The sequence below is a fragment of the Prionailurus bengalensis genome, chromosome B3, assembly GCF_016509475.1.
Source record: "Prionailurus bengalensis isolate Pbe53 chromosome B3, Fcat_Pben_1.1_paternal_pri, whole genome shotgun sequence".
Lineage (NCBI taxonomy): Eukaryota > Metazoa > Chordata > Mammalia > Carnivora > Felidae > Prionailurus > Prionailurus bengalensis.
Window position 1 is genome coordinate 69,330,010 of NC_057355.1, and position 24,712 is coordinate 69,354,721.

At 41.6% G+C, this 24,712-nt stretch overlaps 1 protein-coding gene across 1 annotated transcript in view; it reads left to right on the plus strand.

Annotated features, from left to right (window-relative positions):
• The window catches only part of RYR3 (ryanodine receptor 3), a 451,654-nt gene that overhangs the window by 152,339 nt on the left and 274,603 nt on the right, over positions 1-24,712 (plus strand). Inside the window, exons 5-10 of the mRNA XM_043554522.1 lie at positions 1,096-1,174; positions 4,970-5,082; positions 5,957-6,056; positions 9,884-9,977; positions 14,874-14,948; positions 17,546-17,702. Coding sequence (XP_043410457.1) covers positions 1,096-1,174; positions 4,970-5,082; positions 5,957-6,056; positions 9,884-9,977; positions 14,874-14,948; positions 17,546-17,702 — 618 coding nt within the window. The remainder of the gene's footprint in view (positions 1-1,095; positions 1,175-4,969; positions 5,083-5,956; positions 6,057-9,883; positions 9,978-14,873; positions 14,949-17,545; positions 17,703-24,712) is intronic.

Consider the following 24,712-nt stretch of genomic DNA (forward strand, 5'->3'; position numbering starts at 1 on the left):
ACCTCTCTTTTCCTACCTGAACAGACTAAACAAAACCTCAAACAGCAAGCCTCTCATGGCTTTGACAACTTGGGCTAAAAGCATGGTAGAGATGTGAAGGATTATGTGATTTATTATTATATTTACTGTCCCCCAGGCCCAGAAAAATTTGGATTCACAGTTAACATAAACTCTCTACTAGCTAGTTCTTTTTAGGAGTAGCTCTGAGAATGAAGCCTGTGACATAGGATTTTGGACAATGCAATGATTCTCCGTTTATCTGTTGCAGAGAAGTAGAAGTAGAACTCAGAAACCACATTTCAAGTGCATAGTTGCCAACCAGTTTGATTCTAAGATCAGCCACTGTGCCTGCCAGTAAAGGGGGCAAGGAACAGGCCATGGCTTTTTTCCATTATTAGGTTATTTTAAATATCAATGTTAAGTTTTACATGCATTTTTATAATCAGTGGCGGGGGTTTGGGGGGAGGGGGTCCCATACACATTGAGAAGTCCTGAAGCTCATAGAAAGTTGGAAAACCAAAATAAATAGAAGTAGGGGAATCATCATGGTCCATCTCACTGTCCAAAGAGAACTTCAGATATCATTTTGGTGTAATTCCTTTTAGCCTAGTTGCCAGACATTTAAGTATTGTGTACCTGTTAATTGTGCTGTTTTGCATATGTTCCATGCTATTACACACTCTGGATAAATACTCTTAATGGTAACATATTTCATAAAATGAAGGACCAAAGTTTATTAACTTTTGCATTATTGTTGGTTGTAGACGTTCCATTTATATTGTCTCCAATTTAAAAGTTTCTCAGTATCTTTGAACTAAAGCATATTAAATCTGTTTGAAATATTAATTTCAAACTTATATCTGTAGCATATAGTCCTAGAAGTTAAATCACTGGGTCACCAGAGAAGAACATCTTTGAGATTTTAAATATACTATTAAAAGTATATCTCAAATGTGTTATACCATTGAATACAGTAAACGAGCCCTTTATACAGTAGCTCAGTATTGAAATTGACAACTGGAAGCCAACTAGTGGTGAGATGCCAAGACCTGATAGAAGAGTATGACTTCACTAGCATCTGCTCTTGTTTCACAGTATCTAACATGTTTGACCACATCAAGATCCCAGACAGATAAACTTGCCTTTGATGTAGGTCTACGGGAACATGCCACAGGTAAGTCAACGTTCCCAGATCTCCTGTTCGCTTGGGTCTTGGGCTAAGGGCTTTTGAGAAGGATATTGAATAATAAGTTCTTCATTGGGAATTCCAAACCAAGCAACCAGTGGGGTCAAGAAATAGGTCTGATAAAATTTAGGGGAATAAGAAAGAAACAACGTGTGATGGGGACATAGTAACTAAGAATGAAGGACAACATAATGCTTTTGCCACAGTCACGTACTTTGGGAAACATTGGCTTGTGTTTTGTTTTGTTTTGAGGTCAGTCAAAAATGCTGACAGTCAGGAGGTGGATCTAAGAAAGGTGGTGACCATGATGCAGATTCTCCCTGGAAACCAGAAATGAAGAAGAGAGGACCAACATAACTATACATACTTAATAGTTACAGTGTCACAGAAGGGTCTGACTTGCTGTGGGTTATTCCATAGACCAGTGGAGCAATGGGATAGAAGTTGAAAGGAAACACATTTCACCCCAATGAAAAAAACTACTTTGCCACATCTGCAATTATCCAGCACCATAGCAGCTGGCCCTGGGATGTAGGGTGCTCGGTGTGGCTGGAGATATTCATAGGTAATATGACCATCCTTCAAGGACAATGTATATGGAATATCTGCTCCACTTACAGGTTGGGCTATGTATCAGTCAGGATTCTTGGTTGCAAATGGCAGAAATTACTTCAGGTTAGCTCAAACTGAATGAGAATTTGCTGGAAGAAGGTTGGGTAGAACCTGCTCTAAAGCAGAAACCCCAGGCCTGGAAAAAGGATAGGAACAAAGGCCAGAGAAGAGAAAACATCCTAGGTCACACTGCAGGAAGAGTCTAATTTGAATACAATCTTTCATACCATGACAGGAAGTTCCATTGTTGGGACTTTGGGTAGCCAAAGGGCAAAATTACATGTTGTTCCAAAATTGTGTCAGTTCATAAGGGAATGATCCAGATTGTCTGATTTTACAGATGATCTAGGGAAAAAAAATGAAGTTTTAACGATGTGTGCCTGCCATCTCTGCCTTGTGCTCAGGGATGTCTGAGAATTCCTGAGGAGAAGCCCTGCCTCTCCACTTCTTCTCATTTTTGTACAAAGCACAAGAGTGGGCTCCATGATGCTTTTTCTCTTAAAATGAGATTATACTTGCATTTGATTTGAGGTTGCTTTGTTTTCAGCTAAAGTGTTATTTTTAAAATATAATTTCCTCTAAGGTATTGTCAACCTTTGCTGATAATTACAAAATGAGTGAAATGCCACACTCACTGATTGTAAGTTGGCCACTATATATAAACCAGCTGTCAGTCTTAGAGCATGTAATCGGAAAAGTCCTATACGTTCATTCTGCTGACATTGGTAGAATGACTTTAGGCTTTTTGAGAGAATCGTTTGCTTTATTTTCTGTGACCCAATCGCTCATTCATTTCAAACTGTTCTATAGAACTGAAACTTTCCCCTGATGGGATTCAATCATATTGGCTGTTCTATCAGTGTCCTCTTATAGAAACATCCACCGTCATCTAGGAGATGTCCTTGGCCTCTCTCCTAGATTCCATGTTTCCTGGATCTCCTGTTTTTCTCCCTCATTGGTTTACCACGTCACTTTGGTGGAGCCCATTATCCAGTAGCTTTTACAGAAAAGATCCATGGGAGGTAAATCATCATCTAAGAAGTTTAAATCATGCTTCACAAGTAATTCATAGTATTCTACATTGGAAATAAATTTTTCCTCTGCATCTCGAAGGCTTTCTTCATTTTCTTCTAGCTTAAGGCCTGGCTACTGAGATACCTACATTCAGATTCCCAATCCTTTGTGTATGACCTGTTTATGTTTTCTGAGCGCTACTTAAATCTTCTGTTTTGCCCTTCTGTCTAAAATTCCACAGTGCTGTGTTTGGGCATGGATCCTTTTTGTTCCAAGTCTCACAAGAATGGACCCTTTTGTGGGTCTCTCTTCACTGTGGTAGGGACTCTGTGGGCTTTCTCAGTCTGAATGCTTGCCTTCCAGCTTTGGGGAATGTTTAATACTATTTCTTCATTAATTCCTCACTTTGTTTTCTCTGTTCCTGCTTTCTGAAAATCTGCTAGATTGGTTTTCTGATTATCTCTTTACTCCTATTTCTAATGTTTCTCTTCATTCTTTTTTTTTTTTAAATGTTCAAACATTTATTATTGAGAGACAGAGACAGAGCATGCACAGGGGAGGGGTAGAGAGGGGGAGACACAGAATCTGAAGCAGGCCCCAGGCTCTGAGCAGTCAGCACAGAGCCCAACATGGGGCTCAAACTCGTGAACCACGAGATCATGACCTGAGCCAAAGTCAGATGCTTAACTGACTGAGCCACCCAGGTGCTCTTCATTATTTTTGGGAGAGTTTTTTCAACTTTATCCTATAAGTCTCTTGTTTCTTTCTCTCTCTTTCAGGATACAAGGGTTTTTCTCCAAAGGGATCATTCCTGGACACTTTCATTGCCATTTCATGAATGAAACTTTTTCTTATCTGAGATGATTAATTATATGAATTTTTAAAAGTTTTCTTTGGCTCTCCATAATCTTCGTTTTCTCCAAGTCCCTTTGCCCAGTGTTTGTTTTGTTCTTCTCATTCATGTTAGTGACTTGGCTCAGATGTCAGGTGATCCTTGGTGTCCTTTCATGTTTAGATCAAGGCAGTAAAAGCTGACCGGAAGCCCTGAATGTGTGGCTGTGGCTTGCCATCTGTTAAGCCTTACTTTTGGGTAATCTGTCAAGGATTACGCATTTCACTGGAGATGCCCAGACAATAGTATTTTTTATCTTGGGTGGTTGGGCTTCCCTAAAGAGGAATCCTTGAATTTGAGGTGAGGAGAAGACTTAGGATCACAGCTGGTGTATGAGGAATAGAGGCCCAGGGAAAGGAGCTGGGGCTTTACTAATCAGGGCATAAAATGTTAACGATTCTCTATTTTTAGCAATAGTTTTTACTTTCTTGTTTGACAGTGCTTGATATTACAAAACCATAACTTTGGTGGTTGGTCATTCCATGGATTTAACTCTTAATCTTCTGTAGGGTAGAGAAGGAAGGGTCATCTGGCTGTGTTGGGTATAGAGAAGGATGCCAGGTGATAAAAGTTCCTTTATAGCTTTTGGCCAATTCTCCTGCTTTCAAGCCAATCTTCTGTTGCTACCTTCACAAGTAACTTATCTCCCATTCCAGAGACTTGCTGAGAAATTCGAAGCAGGAATGACCTTATTTCTTGAGATCAACTTCTCCCTTTTCTTACTTAAGGACTTGGGTGTTAGCTTGTCTATGCTGAAAGCATCTGTCTGCTTTCCTTTTGCCAAATTGTCCATTTCTCTTCTTTGCTATGAACTTCTCACCTGTTGTCTGAGTCTTTGTAGATTCAGGCCTTTTGAAAATCTCTGATGTTTTAAGTAGAATTACTCACGTTTCAGTAGAATTTCAGGGAGAGTATGGCAAAAAGTAAAAGTGTGTAAGTAGTAGACCCATGGAGTCAGTTCTTAAAGATTTGTAAGGACCTATGATGGAAACATTTTTCTATATGTATTAAAAATACTCAAAAGCTTCTGTAGTTTCTGGATTCCAGTACTCTCTCCCAAACTCTGTTTTCCTGTCACTGGAAAAAATGAAAATGATAAGACTGTCGAGCAGGTATGGGGCTAAATAGAAATTGAGGTCTGGAGTTTGTATGTGTGTGCACATGTGTGCTTGAGGGATTGTTCTCAGGAGAAAGGAGAATGAGGGACTGACTTAGGGACACTGGTTTCCATGAAGCAATGACTAACTCAAGGAGCATTTATGTAGGAGAAGCCTGTTGGTGGACCATACATCCCGCTTCCAAACAGAGATCCGAGGGAGAGAAAGTTCGAATTGGTGATGATCTCATCCTCGTCAGCGTGTCCTCTGAAAGATACCTTGTAAGTACTTCCTACCAGGCATCTTTTCATTTCTAGAATATTTTCCTTTAGGAACTAATGGCCAAGGCGAACTGAGCCACAATAGGATGGGTACGTTAAGAAACTTTTACGTGGTGTACTGGAGAGGTGGTTGGATTCTCTCCCTTGTCACATTCTCATGGGGCCTGGAATTTAACTGTTAGTTATCCTTTCAGAGTAAGATACTGGGCGCATCAAACTCTGCCAAAATGCCCTGGGCACTTTCTGAGAAAACCAACGTGAGCTACTATTACTCTGAATTTCTCACGTGGTTTAGTTCTTGTCCAGTGAACCAGCCAAAAAGAACAGGATCTAGGAAAATAAGCTTATGTTGGAGGAATGGAGAATTTAAAATGCTTTCGGCAAATGGGATGTCACAGTGGTTGAAAGATGCCGGTGAGATTTTGCACCTGGGGATGAGTGTTAGGCTCCCTCGGGTGTCTGAATATCGGAGAAGTGTCTAGAGATAAGTTTTTAAGCTTCTCAGCACCCATCTTGCCAGCAGATTTTACTTTGCCTAGAACAAATGCTGGAGTAATTGTTCCCATTTGTGAATTCTCTTCTCCCAGCAAGAATAGACATTTTATGACTTCCTGTTGAATCGGGGATCCAGCTGAGGGGATGAAGTCAACACTTTTCTGCCTCCTCTGTGGCAGAAAACTTCCTCTTCCCTGAAGGAAGTGTCTCCCTTTGAAGCATGCTTCTGGATTGGGTGTAGCGGTCTCCCACAGGCTATGCAGAAAGAGCCTGATGACAGTGAGATTCTTTAACTCAATCCTTGCGGTTTTGGGTGAGCTGCTTCTGCCAGGACCAGGCCGGTTATTTAAAGGATGTCTCATTTTTGTTTCTGCTGCAGCATCTCTCCGTATCAAATGGGAACATACAAGTGGATGCCTCTTTTATGCAAACACTCTGGAATGTACATCCCACGTGCTCAGGAAGTAGCATCGAAGAAGGTGTGCTTTTTTTAATATGCATTCAGCCCTCAGCCTTCCAGTCTTTCTTGAGCTGTATATATTGACATTTTCTGCTGCTTCCCAGCTCCTACCTAATGCCTTGCTACACAGCTAGCATTATTTTAGTCCACCTGAATGTCTTTCTCTGATGTGGGTGTGGATTATTTTCTGTCCTGATTTCTGATTACATGGACATTCCTGACAACATCTTGTAATCCTTTAGAGCCCACCATTGTTTTAGTACTTATGCATGCAGGATTTGGATATGTACTTTTCCTCTCCTGCTGACTTCTCATTTTCACTTATGGTTACTACTTATCAGTGTATAGGCCCCAGCCACTTCAGTCTTGGAAGAGATTATTTGCCAAGAAGGTGATACTGTGACCATCTCTCCAGAGATAGTAGGAAGGACTTTCTCCATAATAAAAGTGTGTTTGGTCATTTGTTTCTACTTGTGTTTTTGCAGGGCCATTTCACAATAACAAAATGTTCTCAGTGTTTTATTCTTCCCTTGAAAGTAAGATCCTCAAAGTTTGTTCAACATATCCTATTTCTTGGAGCTGGCAAAGTCAATGCACCTTTCAAGTTACAGAATTAATATACTGGCCTTACCTTATTCATGGGTAGTATTGCAGCTGAGCAGAATCATCAAATGCCAGTGACCCTGTAGGTTATCATATTACATTTTGGCACCTTACAGCAAGATCAGAATTTTAAAGAAATACTCCTACCGTGGCTTTAATCCGATTTTTAATCTTGAGCCCAGTAGTTTCAAACTAGGAATGCCCTTCTATGATGACATGTTTGAAAATAGAGGGAAACCTAAGGGTGTCAAGGCAATGCGCCAGTTTTAGAAGGCATCGTGTTGTAGCCAAATAGTCAGGAAATGACAGATTTTTAACTCTGTCGGCAACTCGTGGAAGGCTTTAAAAAGGCAGACTATGCTTAGCCCTCTTCTTTTACACCGAAACTAACTCACCACCCTGAGTCTGTTGTTATTGCCTTTCTGTAAGAAATCAAGAAACTGGGGTTCAGTCTTCTCGAAGGAAGAGTCTTGACTGACTCTTCTCCATATTTTTCGTTTTCACTGGAGGAATAAAATTCTTTCCCAGTCCCAACAGACAACTTGTGGAGATTAATTAAGGAGTGTTTGCAAATCACATAATAAAGGTCCTTATCGAAGTTTTGAGTGCCCTTGTAATTTAGCCTGGAAAGCTCATCACCTGAGTCATGTGGCCCTGCAGAAAATGCCCTCTCAGCATCCCCTGGTGAGAAGCCCACTTCAGCCCTGAGAGCATAAGTGATCCTCCTCATGACCCTTCTTTCCTGAATATTGCCCTCATAGATTTCAACTAGGAAGAGCCATAATGCACCAGCACTTGGCGATTTTCTGTGTGAATAGAATATTGATTGGAGGAGCCTGAGGACTGCAAAGGATAGATCCAAATGGGGTGTGGCCTCACCATCATGAGATGACCGAGAGGTTAATCAAGAGCATGATCATGGAAGATTTTAATTTTTCAAAATAAATTGGCTGTTAAGATTTCCCCTACAGTATATCATGAATCATTTTAATGCAAAAGAGGTTGTACAAGTGAAACTCTTAGTATAGTAAGGTAGAGGAAAATTGGGGAAGGATTTGTGAATATTCAAGGAAAGTTTAAGAAGAACTTGCCTCGCCTGGTTTAAAAAAAAGTGAACAATGGAATATCACACTGTCCCTGTACAAAATACATTAATAAACAGCCCTTTCTCCTTTGGCATGTTTCTGTTTTTTACTGTTAATTCAACACCCAGAACACTTCGGTAGTCCCTAGTATGATATAGCTGTGTGATTTTTTTTTTTTTTAAGTCCTGATGCAGACATTGAACATATATTAAGTCCATATGTCTCCTGAGATCAGACTGGCCTAGAGAATTTTTTTTACCCAAAGTGATAACAAATTTACAAATTTTGCTTTCTTCGTACAAGTAAACCTCAGACTAGAGTCCTGCTCCTAGTATGTTTTTTGAATTAAGGCTCAGAATTTATTTGAAGACTAATGGGTCATCATGCACTTGAAGCTCATTGTTTTCCATACATCCTGGAACTCTGTGGCTATTGAGATTCCTTATGCTGAAAGCTAAGTGCTTATCGGTAGTGGCTCACCCACTGTGGGATACTGGAATGTCAGTTTGCCTCCCCTTGGTGCTGTGGGATGGGCATCCAGGTTTTATCTGTGTCTGTTAAATGCATTTGAAAGCCAGCTTCCCCTAAGACAGCTCTTTTTTTATATATATATTTTTTAATATATGAAATTTATTGTCAAATTGGTTTCCATACAACACCCAGTGCTCATCCCAAACAATGCCCTCTTCAATACCCATCACCTACCCTCCCCTCCCTCCCACCCACCCCCATCAACCCTCAGTTTGTTCTCAGTTTTTAAGAGTCTCTTATGCTTTGACTCTCTCCCACTCTTACCTTTTTTTTTCCTTCCCCTCCCCCATGGGTTTCTGTTAAGTTTCTCAGGATCCACATAAGAGTGAAACCATATGGTATCTTTCTCTGTATGGCTTATTTCACTTAGCATCACACTCTCCAGTTCCATCCACATTGCTACAAAGGGCCATATTTCATTCTTTCTCATTGCCACGTAGTACTCCATTGTGTCTATAAACCACAATTTCTTTATCCATTCATTAGTTGATGGACATTTAGGTTCTTTCCACAATTTTGCTATTGTTGAGAGTGCTGGTATAAATATTGGGGTACAGTGCTCCTATGCATCAGTATTCCTGTATCCCTTGGGTAAATTCCTAGCACTGCTACTGCTGGGTCATAGGGTAGGTCTATTTTTAATTTTTTGAGGAACCTCCACACTGTTTTCCAGAGTGGCTGCACCAGTTTGCATTCCCACCAACAGTGCAAGAGGGTTCCCGTTTCTCCACATCCTCTCCAGCATCTATAGTCTCCTGATTTGTTCATTTTGGCCACTCTGACTGGCATGAGGTGATATCTGAGTGTGGTTTTGATTTGTATTTCCCTGATGAGGAGCCATGTTGAGCATCTTTTCATGTGCTTGTTGGCCATCTGGATGTCTTCTTTAGAGATAGTAACAGTTTGCTGATCTCCTTCCCAGCTTCCTCTTTATTCCCCATGGCTGCAATTTGATTGGGATTTTGCCACAAAATGGACACATCAAGATTGTAAGAGCTTATCCAGGAATTTTGTGTTGGATGTATTTTCATCCTAAGCAACTAGAAAATCCTTCCCTTCCTAATACTAGCAACATAATTTTCCTTGTAATGATGTGAATCGACACTTTTCACCCTACATTTTGATGTTGGACTTGCTCATCTCTGAAATTCTATTTAACTTTCGATGTTAGAATTGTTTTGACTTTCTTGGGGCGCCTGGGTGGCTCAGTTGGTTGAGCCTCTGACTCACTTGATTTTGGCTTGGGTCATCATGCCAGGGTTGTGGGATTGAGCCCCACATGGGGTTCTGTGCTGTGTGTGGAGCCTATTTGGGAGTCTCTGTGTCTCTCTCTCTCTCTCTCTCTCTCTCTCTCTCTCTCTCTCTCTCTGTGTGTGTGTGTGTGTGTCTGTCTGTCTGTCTGTCTGTCTGTGTCTCTCTCTCTGTCTCTCAAATAAAACAAAGAATTTTGACTTTGTTGTCTTTCCTTCCTGAGGCCAGAATTCATGGAATCTGCCATTTTCCAAATGCTTCTTTCTTGGTGTTTTCTATAACTGACTCAATGCTGTGTGAATTTATCCTTTTTAAACCTGGTGTTCTCATTATTAAATTTCCCGTCAGCTCATAGTAGAATATAATTCTCTCACAGGTTACCTACTTGGTGGGCATGTAGTACGTCTCTTCCATGGTCATGATGAGTGTTTGACGATACCATCTACAGACCAGAATGACGCCCAGCACAGGTAAGCCGATAGCATCATCCTTTTCCTAGGTGTTTCAGTCTCGGGTGACTCAGACTAATCCACAGATGAATTCTGTAAGCATTGGTCAGTGGACATCAACCATACCCAGCCGTGGTATTGTAAAACAGGAATGGCAGTGCCCTGGAGCTCAAGAACAGGAGTACCTGGCCACACCTGTTGCTTCTTAGGCAAGCAGTTCTGTAATGCTTCCCAGTGCCTTCATTTTCTTTAAGTGCTTCTCTGAGGAGTTTCTTGTAGCATTCATTGTAGATTGAAGCACCCACTAATCTTTCTAGTGAGTTTGTGCACTTAACTCATTCACCGGGTGCTTCAAAGGCAGATCATCTCTCTTTTTCCCCTCTCAGGTGCTAAGTAATTGAGGTGGAGTTTGGTGATTTCATTTTGCTTATTACTAAATAGGATTGGAGAAACCAAATAACAGTATCCAACAGGAGCTAGATTTAGCAGGGATGGTTCCAAGGGGCACATGTAGATGACACTTCTGAGGGTGATGCTTTCTGTGATCCTCTGCTTAACTCCTCAACGAATGCTTTTCAAAAATTCAAAACCAGGAGATAGATGATACTAATCCAGGTCTTAAATTCATTCTGCAGTGTCCCTTGGTAGCCTGTTGATCACCAAAGGAACAGAGCCCAAAAAGCTTGACCCCTGTAACTATAGAAACGTGGTAAATAATTAAAAAAATAAAATTGGATCCAAATTAGGTGGAATTTGTGACAGCAGTGGGTGATCTCCCAGTGGTAATACATTCTATGTTTTTGTGAATTGCCTGTGGGAACCTTGTTAACTGCATTTCTTTTACTTCATTTGACACATGGGATCAAGTCCTCACACCTAAGAGATCCTCTAGCTCAGGCTCCTGCCAAAGGTCACTTACCGGCTGCTTTCAGGTGGCAGCTTAGAAGCCACGCTGCTGACACTCCCACCAGTGCTTGTTCCTGATCCGATGAGCTATAAAAGGACCTTCAGGAGCAGAGCAGTGTGCTCAAACATGTTAATGTGTGTCTTAGAAACCATGCATTGGCAGTATGTATCCCTATTGTGCTGAATCTCTTCCTACTTGCTCTGTCCTCTGAATATCTCTCCATGGGAACCAGATGTGACCCAGAACACTGTCTAGGATGCATGAAGTACAGACCTGTGGCAAGTGCCTAATTAATTCACTGACTTCCTCCCTGGCATTGGTCCAGTTAACTGACAGTTATCTCTGAGATACGGTGTTAGGCTGACCTAATTTCCTTAGAATTAAGGATTCCCTACCCTAAATAATGTCATGTGATTCTATGCAATGGTGATTTTCTTTTCTTGATTTTAAATGGTAAAATGATGCAATAGCCCGGGTACTATCTTTTAAATATTCTGCACTAAAGGGAAGATTTGCAGGTGGGTAAAGACCTGAAATTTTAGGAATTTTGCAGTCAGCTACCTCTAAGATGGAATACATCTGAACTCGTTCTTTCTTCCTATTCCAGTTCTTCTTGAAAGGGCAGGAATTTGGAAAAAAAGAAATGATAACCTTGTGCATGACCCTTGACCCACCCTCCCCCCCCCCTCACCGATCCCCAACACACACACATTAAATTTGAACCAAATTAGTAGCAGCCTGGGCAGAAACTCTGCTTGGAGAAGCCCACCTTTTGGTGGCCATTCCTGGCGAGTACTTTAACAAGAGCCTGATGAAAAGGAAAGACTGTACAAATATTTGAAAGGAGGTGCTGGGAAGAGTGAAACAGATGGAGAGGAATTTCCCAAATGGCATCCTGAAGCAGGCATGCATGCCATCATTGAAGTAAGACAAAGGTGACCTTCCCTTGGTTGAGGATTCTACAGGATCTAATATGTATTTGAGGGGGGGGGGATTTTACAGGTAAAATAGCCTTATCCCTTTCCTTTATAAGGAAGCATGAAGGGGTGAGTAAGCAGCTATTCATTATACTACAACCTGAGATTATGTGTCAGCGAGTCTCAATCAAAAGAGGATGCAACCTCGTCATTGTCTTGTGGTGTCAGGAAAATCCTCAGAACTGGCCAGGATGGCCAGGAATACTGAAATCTGGGAGACAACAAAGGAATAGGGAATCAAGAATGCACTAAAAGACACCAGCAGCCATGAGGGCGTGCAGGTGATTCCAGAGTCAGGGTGCTGACTTTCCAGAGGAAATCATTTCTATTCCTTCTAAAGCCTGAAAGCACCAGGCCGGGTAGAGTAACAATCTAGCATTCTGAGATCTGGTCTTTGGCTGTGCCTCTGGCTTGTCAAGCACCCTGGGGTAAGTCACTTAACCTGTTAAAGCTGAGGCTAAGCTGTCAGCCAAGCTTTCAAAGTGCCTCAGCTCACCACCCACTCTACACTTCTCCTTGGGTAATTGTCTTATAGAACAAGAACAGGTTGTTTCAACCTCTGTAACCGTACAAGATTAAATGGAGCAGGCTGCCCTCAAGTTTCCCAGGTGGGAGGGACTAACCTTCCAGAATTCTTCAGATGTCAGAGGGAGAGAATTCTGTAACTCTGTGACCTGGGGTGAGCTGCTCCTACCCTCTTCACCTGAGAGACACTTCCAGTCCTGAGTGGGGAGACACATAAATGAAAACCTCAGCAAGTGTGGGTGAGTAGGAGGTCAGCGCAATGCCATTACCATTCTAGGCTTGGCACAGAGACACCTGGGCAGTTAGAGCTCTCAAGTCACACAGGATTTCTTTCTTAATATTTACTGTGTGTTTCCTGATTCCATATACATTTGGACAAGGTTTAGAATGTGTTCTATAATCCCACCACCCAGAGGCAACCACTATTAACATAACATTTCAGTGTTTCTGTGCCATGTAATGTGTTATTCTATATTTGACATATATATCTGTATTTAAAAAAAAAATTTTAAAGTTTATTTGAAGAGAGAGTACACAAGTGAGGGAGGAATGGAGAGAGAGGGAAAAAGAGAATTCCAAGCAGGCTCTGCACTGAAAGTGCAGAGCCCGAGGTGGGGTTCGAACTCACAAATCGTGAGATCATGACCTGAACCGAAATCAAGATTTGGATGCTTAACCGACTGAGCCACCCAGGCACCCATATAAACATCTATATTTAAACAAAATTTGGATGGGGCCGCCTGGGTGGCTCAGTCGGTTAAGTGTACAACTTCAGCTTAGGTCATGATCTCACGGTTCGTGAGTTCAAGCCCCATGTTGGGCTCTGTGCTGACAGCTCAGAGCCTGGAGCCTGCTTCAGATTCTCTGTCTCTGTCTCTGTCTCTCTCTCTCTCTCTCTCTCTCTCTGTCTCTCTCTCTCTCTCTCTCTCTCTCTCTTCCCCTCCCCCACTCATGCTCTATGTCTCTCTCAAAAGTAAATAATTTTTTTTTAATTTTGGGTAAATTCATCTATGAATATTTTTGTGCATGTCCTTTACTTTAAAAAACACATTACCTTTTCACAACCTTTCTGTGACTAAAGTCCTGAATCAGGCTCATTTTATAGATAACAAAGCTCCGTACAGAGCTGTGAAGGGACTTGACAAGGTCACACACCTAAGAGAGTCAGACGGAGGTCTGCCCAACTCCCAAGCCTCTATTTTCAACCAACTCATAATGATCTTACTTATTCAGATAAAAAATAATAATTGCCCATTTTCTCCTCATCTCTACTGATTACCTGTTGTCTCAAAATCTAGATCAAGGTCCTCGGGGAGCTTGAGTGATTCAGTTGTAGTATAGAGAAACCTTCTGTTATGGAGGTGGGATTTTAAATTAGTGCAGTTAAATGCAATTAAATGACCAGTCTTGATCTAAGGTCACAAGATTCTCAAAAAGAGCCTGGATTCAGTATACCAGGTAATCTGGGACCACTATTCATGAGACATACTCTTCAACAAGGATAGTTAACTTACATGGGTAGGTCGGTCCCTATTGTATGGCTTGAAAAATAGAGTTTACTGATCATCAGATAAATAGCAAGCAAACCCAAATCAAGGGACATTTTACAGAATACCTGACTACTACTCCTCAAAATTGTCAAAGTCATGGAAAATAAGGAGGGACTAAGAACAGGCCAGAGGAAAGAAGGGAGACAGGACAGCTAAATGCATTGTGGTATTCCTGGATTGGATCCTGGAACGGGAAAATAAATATTAATGGAAAAACTGCTGAAATCCAAGGCAAGCCTTGATTAGCTAGCGATGACATAGCAATGTTGGTTTGTTAGTTTTTACAAATGTAACATGTACATTTATGTGTAGTATAGATAACATTAGGAGACAGTGAGACTATATACCTCTTTCTACTATCTTTGCAACTTTTGTAAACCTAAAATTACTCCAAAATAAACAACTTTATTTAAAAATACATCAAAAGATTATCTTTAATAGAGAAAAGGAGACAAGAGCACAGTGATAAAATTATGGACACTATAGCAATTGAGCATAAAGCTTTGTTCTGGACTTCCTAGAATAATGGAAGTGAATTCATACTGTACTGTATATATGTTTTAAAAGTACAAATACATTTTTTAAGAGATGGAAAACTACATCAAAGAGCTTAACCTAAAAGAATTGGAGCATTTGGTATCTGCTCTGATGGTATGTGAGTGATTAGGCTATTTTGACTGTGCAAATGGAGATGGTCCTTTTCATCATACCCCTGACGGTCCATGAGTGTCCATTATCTGTTGTGGTGAGCAGTTCCCTCCCCCATAGCACCTTTTTTCCCTCCTCAGAGGTTAAGACTGGGAAATTATTCTTCTCTTTGACTCAGCTTTTAGTTTTGCTGACTCTACGAGGGCTTAGAAAAGCGGCAGGGTTTGAACAATCTCTGCCGGGAGCTGTCCCCTCCCTGGTGCTGATCAGTGTCAAGCTCAGAGGAGCTAATCTCCAACTCTGCTCACAGGAGGATATTCTATGAAGCTGGGGGAGCTGGGACACGAGCCAGATCTCTGTGGAGAGTGGAACCCCTTCGGATAAGGTAATGGAGGGCTTGGGTGGTGCTCTTTTTGTGATTATTTTCTTTTCCTCTACTTTCCATTTTCTTAAATATTTCATTTGTTCCACATCACCTGGCAAACTCTCAAAAGTTCCTTGGCCCAGAGCTAAGTTTTGAAATTTTCCTGAGTTTGTTTTCAAACAACAGTAACACACACACACACACACACACACACACACACACACACACACACTCTGAAGCCAGAGGACTCTGCTGCCCTGAACCCAGCCCCCAGGTCTTACTGCCCTTGCAGTGACTGGCTTATAAAACGTGAGCTTGGATATGTCTGCTGAAAGTCATCAAAGTATTTCTCCCATTTGCTTTCTTGAACAGATTCTCTGAAACCCAGCTAGTGTTTCTCTTCTCAGTAGTATGGTTGGCTCCAGTGGAACATTAGCTTTAAATGACAGAACCTAGTGGTTGTGATGGCAGGAGGTAGAGAAGACTAAAGCATCACTGCAAATGTAGCTGTGAGGAAAACTGTATTTACCGGACTTGTCAGAAACAATTTTGTACCTGGGGTGGAAAGAACAGGAGGCTGAGACTTGAGCTGTGTTGTGTGCCTGAGTAAAAACATGTGGTCTCCAAACATCAAAGTACAAAGCAGCATCCAGTAATCTCTGGGCTGTTATTTTGCTGAGAGGGATTGCAAGTCAGGCTAGAGATGAACTGCTTGGGATAACAGAGGAGGGAAAGGTGTTTGGTTTTCCTTGTCAGCCTTTCCCACTGGCTCCCTGCTCAGTCTCTCCCTGAATATATGTTCATTGTGAAAGTCTCTCTTGTGAGGGTATATGCCTCCAAGGTGGTCTTCAAGCTAATCTGTAGAAATCAGAAGAAAATATTAGAATTTATGCACACAGATACATTTAAATTTTTGACTGAGATCAACTCTTTGGAATTTTCTGGTTTAAAGAATACTGGTTCTAAGGATCACCCACTTGTTAGCTGGCTCAGGGCATTTGTATTCTCTCCCAGCCCTGTTAAAAAGCTTGCAATAACATACTCACATTCTCGGGATATTAAGCCTTGGTTCTTGCTTAATGGACTTCTTTAAAATGTCAAAATAGGTATGTATATATAGTTTCAGTTAAGGTTGTTTATTTCCCCAGAGGTCTAACCATGAGATTTTATTCTAACTTAAAAGATAATGAGCTCAGTTGTTCAGTAGATAAGTGCTCCCCAAATACTTACGGTGACTTTTGTTGAATGCCAACATTTTGATGTAGGTCCATCGAAAGGTTTCCACTCAAACGTGAGGTCTCTCTTACCTTAATCATCTAACTTTGCTTTATTTTTTTCCACAAAATGTATCCCCTTCTAACACAAACACACACACACACACACACACACACACACACACACACACACATGCTTCTTTATTCTCTGCCTCTCCCTGGCAAGTGTAAACTGCACAAATATTTTTACTATTTCTCTTAAAGATGGGATTCTTTGTGGTAATAGAATGTTTGAGTTGAGATAGCACATCAGAGATGACTTTGTTTTCCCAGAAATGAGCTTTCCTTATAAGGTATTCTTTTCATTTGTTTTATATATCAAGAAACTTCAGAGGAGTGAAGGAAAAATTGGAAGCCTCAGACTTCCAGTTGCATTAAATTGTTGTCTTGTCCCAAGATCATCATAATTGTTGGTGTTCTTTTTTTTTTCCTTTTTTTCCCTTATTTTTATTGAAGTATAATTACCATACAATGTTATATTAGCTTCAGATGTACAATATGATTCAACAATTTTATACGTTACTGGATGCTCATTAAGATAAGTGTATGCTTAAACCCCTTGATCTATTTTACCCATACCCACACCCACCTCCTCTCTAGGAACTACCAGTTTGTTCTGGATTTGAGAGTCTATTTTTGTCTCTTTGTTGTTGTTCATTTGTTTCTTCAATGTCACATATGAGTGAAATCATAAGGTATTTGTCTTTGACTTATTTCAGTTAGCATTACACCCTCTGGATCCATCCATGTTGTTGAATATGGCAAGACCTCATTTTATATAGCTAAATAATACTCCATTTTGTGTGTGTGTGTGTGTGTGTGTGGGTGTGTGTGTGTGTTATTAAAAAGGTATGGTGTGTGTATATATGTATGATTATAAGTACACATACTTACTCATCTGTGGATGGATACTTGCATTGCTTTCATGTCTTGGCTGTTGTAAATAATTCTGCAATAAACATAGGGGTGCATGTATCTTTTTGAATTAGTATTTTTGTGTTCTTTGGGTAAGTACCCAGTAGTGTGATACTGGATCATTGGGTAGTTCTACTTTTAATTTTCTGAGGAAACTCCATACTGTTTTCCACAGTGGTTGTACCAGTTTGCATTCCCACCAACAGTGCACAAGGATGCCTCCTCATTGATGTTAAGAGAGGCCACAAGAGAAGTACCATGCTGAGTTGTCAGCAGACCTGAAATCCTAAAGCAAGCCAGGAGACAAGTGCTTTGTCCTTTAAGGAAGAGGGTTTAAAAGTCTGCTAGCATGTGGAAGAAAGCACAGGAGAAATATTAAAATAGACAGTTTTGTGTAAATGCAGTTTCTTGTCTGTTTCATCTGCCCAGTTGGAGTGGCAGTAACATCAGATGGGGCCAGGCTTTCCGCCTCCGGCATCTCACCACAGGCCACTACCTGGCCTTGACAGAGGACCAAGGCCTTATACTGCAGGACCGGGCAAAGTCAGACACCAAGTCCACAGCCTTCTCTTTCCGGGCTTCCAAGGTAAGGTGTGATGAAGTCGACTTTGACCTCATTTAAGAGTGAAAGCTCTGAAACTTCCAGAAAGCACTATGGCTGAAAAGAAAATGGGCTGGAACAAGAAATTCAGCCTTCTGATAAACACTTTCTTCTTCCATCTTTTGAATTGAGTGTATAGGGGAAGGATCACAGGGATGGGCACTATTGCTCACAGGCTAATGAGAAATGTTGCTTAATATATTCTAAGTTGTTTTTAATAATACTTGGAAACATATGCTTCAGTCCTATAAGGCAATAAGAACATGGAAGCATGAGTTTTAATGCTATATTTGTTGAAAGCAAGGCGGCAATCTCTTTCAGAAAGATGCAGACAAGACATAATTCTGAACATGACCTCTTCTTGCAGTTATTTGTATTATACAAAGTCACCAGTACCTTCTTCATCTTTTTCCTAGGTTGTCTCTTCTCTCTGCTCTCACCCGTCCATCCCCAACCTCCATTAAAAGCAGACCCTCTGGTAGTTAGGTTAACTGCAACATGTAGCTTTGCCTTCTGATGTGTATATAGGCATCTGTTTTTTTAAAGACTTCTTTCTATCCTTAACATCTAGCTAGGTTTTAACTCTGCATAACTCAGAGCTGGATCTAGTTGGATGGTCAGAATTGCATGCTGAGCTAACTTCTGACAGAGAGTTGGATGCTCTGTCACTTTATGATTATTCTGGAAAGATCGCGCAAGCATCAGAAAGGCTGTGCACAGATGCATGCCTAGTTATCAGGGAGCCTACACCTCCTAATGAGACAGTTCGACATCTCTTTTGGGGGTTTCATCTCTAGTTTTGTTCTTTGCTCTTTTCCAGAAATAGATCTTGATTTGTGTTCCCACCACGATTCCAGGAAGGGGTGGTTGATGATTCTGTTCACGTAGGACTCGGTGTGAAGCTGACAGATGAATTTTCCATGGGCAGCTCAACTTCTCAATGAATCAAAGGAAGACAGTCTTCCACCATTGCCCTTCTTTGAAGCAGGGGACTCAGACTCGTTTTTTCCTTCTTTTTTATGGTCCCAGAGTCTTTATAGGCAGAGAATCTCTTTGGCATATAGGTTTTTCTCCCCAAATGGCCATATATCAGAGTTAGGCTATTTCCACACCTTTATTTCAAACATTAAAATATATAAACTTCTTACCCTAAATTTTTCTCAGATATCACCTTCTATCTGCTTCTCCTTAAATGTTGTGTTGGCTCCTTGACTTCATTCTGGTTCTCTGACCATATCTCCTTTATGTTACCTTTATTTAAGTTTTTTAGGGTTGCCAGCAAAAGAAAGATTTTAAATATAAACATATATCTATGTAGCAAAACATTTTGGGCTCCAGGAAGTTGTTTATGGCGGTGTAACTTGCTAAAAACTCAATGAAACAAAGCAACAAAAAAAGTCTGAAGAACAGAGACAAGTAAGATCATATTCTTCCCTAAGACACAACTTGGACATGGGGTGTAGGGGGGCAACAGCAGATGTGGGAAGTTAAAAAAAAAATCTGGGGGAAAAATGATTCATTATAGCGGATGACCAAGTAAATGCCTTTCTAAGAATGCCAGCTTGGCTTTTTCTCTCCTTGAGTGCTCTACCGTGATCCCCTCAGCCCATTCTAGATAGGCTGAGCTGGATTGATCCGTGACACTGAGGTCTTTACTGTTTCAGAAGGGGCTTTTCTTACTATAGCAGACATTCAGGTGGCCTTCCAGGCAGCTGGCAGAATCCTGTTCCAAGGGGACTCTTGCATTCCATTCCTTTCTTGGCTCAGCCTTGTGTAGGATGGCTTGGTGCTTTCCATGGTCTCTGGGGAGAGCCAGAAAAACTCAGAGCACCGTAGAGACTCCTCATAACACTCCTTCCACTTGGCACCCCTTCTGGCCTGTGAGCACATTTATCCTCAAAAGGCCCATTTCTTATCTCCCCAAGTCCCTCCATTTCTCTGCACATGGAGGCAAGCAGCTTATGGCTGAAAGTCATCGAGGTACCATGGGGACAGCCGGCCTAGCAGAGCTGGATGTAAAAGTCACCCATGAGTCACATTGTCCTATGCACTTGGCAACGTTGTTACATTTCGGTGGAGTCACTATGTTAAAGGTTTTAAATAACTCCCAGTGCAGCAGTATTCGGCCCAGCTATGTTCACTTTAACGTGGAAGGAGCTGAAATTAAAATGACCTAGGCTCCATGGCAGGCCAAGATACAGCTGTGCTCCTCCAGGAGATCAGGGCTTCCTGAGGACATTGTGTGGGTAGAGCATCTGGCATCTTAGAATGTGAAGCTACACCATAAGCAGGAATGTATGGAGCACGCATGGCTCTGCCATACACAATGTAAAGAACTCTTGGGAGAAGAACACTAGAAATGCCTTGATTGCTCTGGAGGCTCAATTCTTCCCTAGTAAACGTGGTTTTACCTTGCTTGGTGCAGGCTCTTCTCCCTTAAATGCACGCTCCAGTGTGCTTGCCCTCACTGGGGAGTAGTGAGGCTCCCCACAGAAAGAGACTTTTGGCTCTGTTTCTGAATGGTGTGAGAGCCATTGAGCCATCTTGCCAGCTCTTTCCTGCCATAGGTGCTGTGTGATGGAGCAGATGGCAGACAGTAGTCTCAGATACCATTTCAGGATCTGGGTGGTGGCATAGGGGTTGGGGGAACTAAGTGGGAAGGCTGAGAGGTGGAGATTCTGTGTCCTTTGTGCCTTTGTGAATAGGATTAAGAGGGTAATCATCTGATCCCCTCTGTATGTTGGAGAATCTAGGAAACAGAAAAAGATTCCCAGGAAGGACACTCTGGGCTCATGTGTTCAGGGAAGCACTGGGTTAGCTGAGCTGTGAGTCATTTGGCACTGATGGGCTTCCCACCCAGTGTTCCTGTCTGGCTTCATTAGCCTGTGACAGCTATGACTCCTAAATTGGGGACCATGGAACAGCTGCAGGTGCATGTTAAAATCCTTAGCAGGCTGCCCTTAGGAGGAAGTGGCAGGTACCCTGTGAATCTTGTACACGTGGATAGGACAGGGGTGTGACTGAGCCTTCGTGGAAGGTGCTCAAAACTAACACCTGCTGCAGTCATTGGCTCAGATGAAATCAAACCGAGGCCTTCGAGCAAGCTCTTTGAGGCATGGAGAATAATGAGCAGCATGTGATCTTGGTCAGTTTCTCTCCCTCTCCTTCAGCAGCGTGATCCAAATCAACCTGGAGGTCAGGGATGTGTTGTTGCCCCTGAACTGCAGCATCACAACTTACTTTTTTTTTTTTTAACATTTTTTTTTTAACATTTATTTATTTTTGAGACAGAGAGCATGAACAGGGGAGGGTCAGAGAAAGAGGGAGACACAGAATCTGAAACAGGCTCCAGGCTCTGAGCTGTCAGCACAGAGCCCGACACGGGGCTTGAACCCGCGGACCATGAGATCATGACCCGAACCGAAGTCGGACGCTTAACCAACTGAGCCACCCAGGTGCCCCAACAACTTACTTCTTTAATGTGGAAGTGGTGTAAGATGGAGAATGGCTTCCAGGTCACCGAGATCTGGCCTTGACTCCCGTCTGCTCTCTGTGTGGTCTTCGACACAGTCTTACTCTGGTTGCCCCTCATTTGAGGTCTGTCATAAAGGGTTAAGATCCAATCCCTGCCTGCCCTTCCATCTTATCTGCATCACTTGGCTCACAGTTGCCTTGAGCGCTGGCATGCTAAATATTTACCAGTCCTTGAACATGTTACTTTTTCTCACTGCTAAACCTGGACCTAGAATGCCTTCTACCCCTCCTACACACCCCCGCTCATGAACTCCTCACGCTTCCAGACCAGTGTCGGATGCCTTTTACAGAAGGAGGGCTCTTCTGTTATCCTCCAGTAGGGCCCTGTTCATGCTTCTGTAACAGCCATCAGTGCCTGGACCGGGAGCCCCTAGATGACAGGGACCACATATGCCCCCCTTTTTGCACCCCAGCACCTGACACAGTGTGTAGCATGTGGTAAGTGTGGAGATGGCTTCCTGAAGGCATACATGAATGTGGTCACACGCTAAGATAGGCTAAAATCCATTTCATTTTAACCCTCCTCATCTTCATAGAATTATCCTGCCATCACTGTGTAATCATTTTGGATCAGAATACTCTCCCTATAAACATTCAAGCAGACAGATTCATTATTTGGAACATCTAAGTCAAATTTCTGTGAACTTGATTTCACATCATTTCCCCATTGTCTTGACATTGCAAAGCCATTCCCCGAGGATTGTCAGATAATGTGATTTAATATTTTCTCTGGCATAGCAATACTGTCTATTTAGCTGTCATGTCTGCACATCAGTTTACAACACTTTATTCCTCATGGGGAAGAAGGAATTAGTAATGTTAAAGCAAGCCTTATCACATGTAGCCATTTATTTTAGAGTTATTTTTAATGATTGTACTGTAAGTCTTGAATGGCCGAGATAGAATCTCAGTTTGCCTATTTTATTGCATAAGGAAACAAAACTACAATTGTTCCCGATTGGAGGAAATTTTTCCTCAGTGTATTAAACACTAAATTCGATTTAGTCAGCAATGATCAAATATCTACTAAGCACTGTGTTCTTGGCCAAACTTTCCTGTCTTTTATTTTTCTTTTAATTTTTTAATGTTTGTTTATTTTTGAGAGAGAAAAACAGAGCACAAGCAGGGGAGGGGCAGAGAGAGAGGGAAACACAGAATCCAAAGCAGGCTCCAGGCTCTGAGCTGTCAGCACAGAGCCCACGAACCGGGAGATTATGACCTGAGCCAAAGTCGGATGCTTAACCGACTGAGTCACCCAGGCTCTAAAAAATCCCTGTCTTTTAAAAACTGTACACTGTTCTCTCTGATGTGTATGGAAAGCATCTCTGTAGACTAGCCTCATGTGCCCTTTAACCTTGGTGGCGTGAATCAAGATGGCAGCTGGGCTCATGGCACATCCCTTAGGAAAACATTGACTCTGTTTATTCCAGCCCCTTTGCTTGCTCTGCTTCCTCACTGAGTTATCAGTAGGGGAAAGAGAGAAAAGGGCTAGGAGAAAACATCTACCTTAAGATTCAAATATCTAGAGACAACAGTTGTATTTCATTTCAAATAAACTACACGTGTATTTTTAAAATTTAAACCAATGATTTCTCAAGTCTTTATTGTTCAAAGTGGACCAAGTAGAGAAGCAGTCAAGGAAGACAGTGGGTGTGAAAAACCGGAGTGTGAATCCTGGCTCTCCCGTTTGCTGTTCATCCTTAATGTCTTTTGTCTAGAAAATGGGGGTGAGGAAGTGTGGTTCAAACGGTTGTTGTGCGGATTCAGTGAGACAAGGAAAGTGGCCTGGGAGTGTCTCCTTATCCACGAAATGGCGGTAGTATTGCCTACCTCCTGGTGGTGGTGTAGGAATTAAAGGAGAAAGACAGAGGGAAGAGCCCCCAGGAGAAACGCACCTTCCCTAATGCAGCAGACGAGTCTGGTCCGCCCCCCACCCCCACCCAGCACACTGTAAAGTGGGAGTGAAGTCCTCCCACCCAGCCAGGTTCCAAGCAGTGTCTGAAAGTGTGTGATTTCTTTAAAGCCATTCTAAGACCTCATATTTTAGATTAGAAATTGAGAAAAGGACTCTGTTTGTGGACAAGTGAACCCAAAGGCTGTTTCTCAAAGTTTCTCCAGAGACACCTAGGAAGGAGCCAGGCTAGCCAGGACTTTTTTGATGATATACCCCAGTATCCATGGATGGGTCTCCTCTTCCCACATTTGCTTTTCCTCTGAAACATTTTTGGGTGATTACAGTCTGTTGGAAAGGTACTTTCTTGTTGTCTGTGGACACAGGCAGTTTAATTATGTCAAATAACAAATTTCACTCTAATTAAAAAACATGAATTAGGACCTTCTCTGTTCCAGATATGCTAAATACTGATGTCATAGGTTAAAAATCACCTGTCTCTAGCCTTGTTTCTTTTCAATCTATAATTCACACTGCTGCTGGAACAGTTATTCTAAGATGCAACCCTGTGTTATCCCCCCGCTTAAAATTCTCAGTGGCTTTCCATTGCCAACACTAACTTTTCCCAAGAGGTGTTCCAAACAATAATTTTATGAATTTTTTTTGAAAAGCAGTTTGGCTGCATTACGCAGAGCTCAACAGATTTTTCTGTTGTTTGCTTTTTACTGTAAGACTCTTAACAGTCCATATTATGCAAGCACTAATGTTCCCTTTGACTCCTGGTGTAAGAATTAGAGCTTGTCCAAAGTCCTCTTTTCCTAGAGAAAGTCTGTTAATTTTGTGAGTTTGAGAAACATGTACCTATGATAACAACGTTCAGAGTCCTTGTTGTTCAAGTCCCTTCCTGAACTTCAGCCACACTCCTTGCCACACTACACCCATCTTATTAGAATTCAGTCCCCTTATTTTCTTTCTTGCTTCTCACTCCTAGCCAAGCTCACCTCAAGTGTCATTCTTACATAAATTCATCCCTAACTCTCAGGCAGAATGGATTGTTCTCTCTCCAAAACTCCAACTGCACCTTCACTATAGACCATATCCTCTTGCTATCATTATTGGTTTGTATGTATGACTTCTAAGTTGTATATGAGCCCAGAGCCACTTTTTCACAAAATAAATGCATATATTTTCAACCTTTCAACCTTTTCATTATAATTACCTTTAAACAACTGAAACAGTAATACAATTAATACTTAGCTGTGCTAATGGTAACCATTCAAAAACTTATGTGCAAATGAGAAATCGGCTTTGGAATTATACTTGATTTTAGATTCTTTTCTATTACTTACTAGCTATAGGACTTTGACCAAATTGCTCAAATTCTGTAAGCTTCAGTTTTATCATCTATAGAGTAGGAAAAAGGAAAACCAAAGGACTGCTGAAAGGTTTAGAGAAAATGTTTTTAAAGTGTCATGGATAATACGTATCACTGTGTAGATCCTTGGTAAATTCACATGATGGCATTGCCATTGTAGGGTACTTAGCAAAATACTTTGCTCTAAGTAGGTGC